General features: G+C 67.5%; 1 protein-coding gene across 1 annotated transcript in view; it reads left to right on the top strand.

Annotated features, from left to right (window-relative positions):
* Positions 1-94: 94 nt before the first annotated feature.
* The window catches only part of HSPG2 (heparan sulfate proteoglycan 2), a gene marked incomplete at its 5' end in the record, with an annotated part of 26,234 nt that continues 22,675 nt past the window's right edge, over positions 95-3,653 (top strand). Inside the window, 7 exons of the mRNA XM_017839836.1 lie at positions 95-321; positions 1,072-1,182; positions 1,259-1,359; positions 2,154-2,334; positions 2,763-2,822; positions 2,998-3,120; positions 3,206-3,346. Of these exons, the coding sequence (XP_017695325.1) occupies positions 95-321; positions 1,072-1,182; positions 1,259-1,359; positions 2,154-2,334; positions 2,763-2,822; positions 2,998-3,120; positions 3,206-3,346 (944 nt within the window). The remainder of the gene's footprint in view (positions 322-1,071; positions 1,183-1,258; positions 1,360-2,153; positions 2,335-2,762; positions 2,823-2,997; positions 3,121-3,205; positions 3,347-3,653) is intronic.

Below are 3,653 nucleotides of genomic sequence, written 5' to 3' on the forward strand. Positions count from 1 at the left end.
CCCACGCATCCCCCGCACCCCCACCCCTTGTACCGCAATCCCTCCACCCCAACACCCCCCGAGGCGCCCCTAACCCCGTCCCCCGCTCCCGCAGCTGTGCCCCCGGGTTCCGGGGTGACCCCACGGTGCGCGGGCAGGGCTGTGTCCCCGCGGGCCCCCCGCCCGCGCTGGCCGTGCGGGTGCACCCCCCGCGCACGGCGGTGCCGCGGGGCAGCGCGGTCACCCTGCGGTGCCAGGCCAGCGGGGAGCCCCCCCTCTACTACCACTGGGGGCGGGAGGACGGCAGAGCCCTCCCCGAGGGCGCCCAGAGCCGCCGCCAAGGTACGGGGGGGACACCGGGGTGTCCCCAAGGGGAGGGGGGGTTGTCAGTGCCAGCAAGGTGTGGGGGGGCTCGGGGAGGGGGTGACATCGCGGTGTCCCCGAGGGGTGTGTGTGGGGGGTGTTAGCGCTGGTGAGGTGTGGGTGGCTCAGGGTGAGGGGACATCGGGGTGTCCTCGAGGGGTCTGTGTGGGGGGGGTGTCAGTGCCAGCAAGGTATGAGAGGGCTCTGGGCAGGGGGGAGACATCGGGGTGTCCCCCAGGGGTGTGGGGGGTATGTCAGCACCAGCAAGGTTTGGGGTGCGAGAAGGGCATCGAGGTGTCCCCAAGGGGTGTGTTTGGGGGGTGTCAGCACAGGCAAGGCATGGGGTGGTTTGGGGTGGAGGGGGAACATTGGGATGCCCCCAGGGGGTGTGTGGGGGGGTGTCAGCACCAGCAGGGTATGGGATGGGGGGGAAATTGGGGTGTCCCCAGGGGGGATGGTGTATGTGGGGTGTCAGCACCGTCAAGGTATGGGATGGCTCAGAGTGGGGGCACATCAGGGTGTCCCCCAGGGGTGTGGGGGGGGGCTCAGTGTCAACAAGGTATGGAGTGGCTCAAGGGGCGGGGGGACATTGGGGTGTCCCCAAGGGGTGTGTGGGAGGGGTGTCTGCATCGGCAGGGTATGGGGTGGCTCGGGGTGAAAGCGGGGGCATCAGGGTGTCCCCGAGGGCCGTTTGTGGGTGTGCAGGGTGTCACCTGCCTGTCACCCCAGGCGAGGAGCTGCACTTCCCCAGCATCCAGCCCTCGGAGGCCGGAGTCTACGTGTGCTCTTGCCGCAACCTCCGGCACAGCAACACCAGCCGTGCCGAGGTCATCGTCACCGGTAGGGCACCGGCACCGAGGGGGGTGGGCGTGGAGGGGGGCAGGGTGGGCTCAGCTGTCCCTGTGTCTGGGTACAGAGACCCCCGACAAGCCCATCACTGTCACCGTGGAGGAGAAGCGGGTGCAGCGGGTGCAGCCGGGCGCCGACGTCACCTTCGTCTGCACCGCCAAGAGCAAGGTGAGGGCAGGGGGGGCCTGGCACGGCGGGGGGTGCAGGGCACCCTTGGGGGGCACGGGGACATGCAGGGCACGGGGACAGCCTTGGGTGACCATGGGAACATGCAGGGCATGAGGACTTCTCTGGATGCCCAGGGGACATTCAGGGTGCACAGGGACACCCCTGTGTGCCCACCTGGTCACATAGGGCATGTGAGCACCCTTGGGTGCTCCTGGGGACATGCAGGGCACAGAGAGCCATGGGTAGCCACAGGGACACCCCTACATACCTTTAGGGACATCCAGGGCACAGGGTCACCTCTGGGTGCCCATGGGGACATCTCTGGGTGCCCACAGGGTCATTCAGGTTAAGGTGACACCCCTGGGGGCCCATGAGGTCATGGAGGGCACAGATACACTTATGGTTGCCGATGGGGACATCCAGGGCATAGGGACACCCTTGGGTGTCCATGGGGACATCCAGGACATAGGAACACCTCTAGATGTGCATGGGGTCATGCAGGGCATGGGGACACCCTTGGGCACCCACAGGGACGTCCAGGGTATGGGAACATCCCTGGGTGCCCACCTGGTCTCACAGAGCAGGATACCCAGACATTTACCCACAGGGACACCCAGGGCACAGGGACACCCCTGGCTGCTCTTATAGACCCCCCAAACACCCTTTGGTCCCCATATAGCTCTTTGGCCATCCCTGGGTACCCACCTCTCCCCGGCACGTGCCCAGATGGGTGCGTGCCCCCCTGGCATGCCCGTCCCCATGGCCTCAGGCCTGCCCACATGTCTTCTTGCCAGTCTCCCGCCTACACCCTGGTGTGGACGCGGCAGAACCACGGGACGCTGCCCGCGGGCGCCGTGGACTTCAACGGGATCCTGACGCTGCGCGGGGTGCGGCCCCAGGACGCCGGGGTCTACGTGTGCACCGGCTCCAACATGCTGGACATGGACCAGGGCACCGCCACACTCTACGTCCAGGGTCAGCCCCACCCACCGCCGTGGGCACAGGGGGTCCTGAGACCACGGGGATGGGCACTGGGGGGGCCTGAGACCACGGGGATGGGGATCTGTGGGACCTGAGACCATGGGGAGGGGCACCAGCAGGTCCTGATACCATGGGGATGGGGACCCATGAGCTCTGGTGATGGGGAGTGGACACCTGTGGGTCCTAAGACCATGGGAATGGGCACCTGTAGGTCCTGATGCCATGGGGGTGGGGACCTGTGAGTCCTGCGACCACGGGGATGGGCACCAGAGGGTTCTGAGACCATGGGAATGGGAACCTGTGGGTCCTGAGACCATGGTGGTGGGTAGGTTCAGTGCCCAGACACCGGGGTGGTGGCAGGTTTGGTGCCCAGACCCGGGGGTGATGGGCGCACTCCCCTGACACCCCCTGCCCTCTTGCAGCAGCCTCCAAGACTCAGATGTTTTACGGCCCTGTTGAGTTCATGGAGGGGCACAGACCGGGTAAGTCACTGCAGGGGTCTCCCAGGGGGGTCCACACGCTGCCCCCACCCGCTGCATGCCGGGGCTCCACCGCGCACCCCGCTGCCAGCTGAGCCACGCCACCCCCGCTTCCCACCGCCCCACCAGCACCGGGGGGGGCCCAGTGAGCCCTGAGCCCCCCCTGGTGTCACCGCAGCCGGCACCGCCACCGCGCCCACCGCCAGCGTGGAGCCGGCGCAGCTGAGCGTGGCACCGGGGCAGCCGGCGGAGTTCCGCTGCGTGGGCACCGGCAGCCCCGCGCCCACCCTCGAGTGGCTCGGTAGGTGCCCGCAGGGGACAGGGGGACACTGTCACTGGGCGTGGGGATGTGGTGATGGGGGGTGACACCAGTGGTGTCCCCACAGGAGCGCTGCCGCCTCAGGCCGTGGTGCAGGGCGGGACGCTGCGGTTCGGCGCCGTGGAACCCGCCGACGAGGGGCACTACGAGTGCCGGGCACGCAGCAGCGCCGGGCAGCACACGGCACGGGGGTACCTGCACGTGCAAGGTGAGCGGTGTCACCCTCGTCCCCACCACCCCTGTTGTCCCCCTCATCCCCGTTGTCCATCCCCAGCATTTCCATCATCCCTGTCACCCCACTGTCCCCATTGTCCCCATCATCCCCATCACCATCATCCCCTGCATCCCCATCCCCATCATTTCCATCATCCCTGTCACCCCATTGTCCCCATTGTCCCCATCATCCCCATCACCATCATCCCCTGCATCCCCATCCCCATCATTTCCATCATCCCTGTCACCCCATTGTCCCCATTGTCCCCATCATCCCCATCACCATCATCCCCTGCATCCCC

This window comes from Lepidothrix coronata, unplaced genomic scaffold (genome assembly GCF_001604755.1).
Source record: "Lepidothrix coronata isolate B3197 unplaced genomic scaffold, Lepidothrix_coronata-1.0 Scaffold509, whole genome shotgun sequence".
NCBI classification, from domain to species: domain Eukaryota; kingdom Metazoa; phylum Chordata; class Aves; order Passeriformes; family Pipridae; genus Lepidothrix; species Lepidothrix coronata.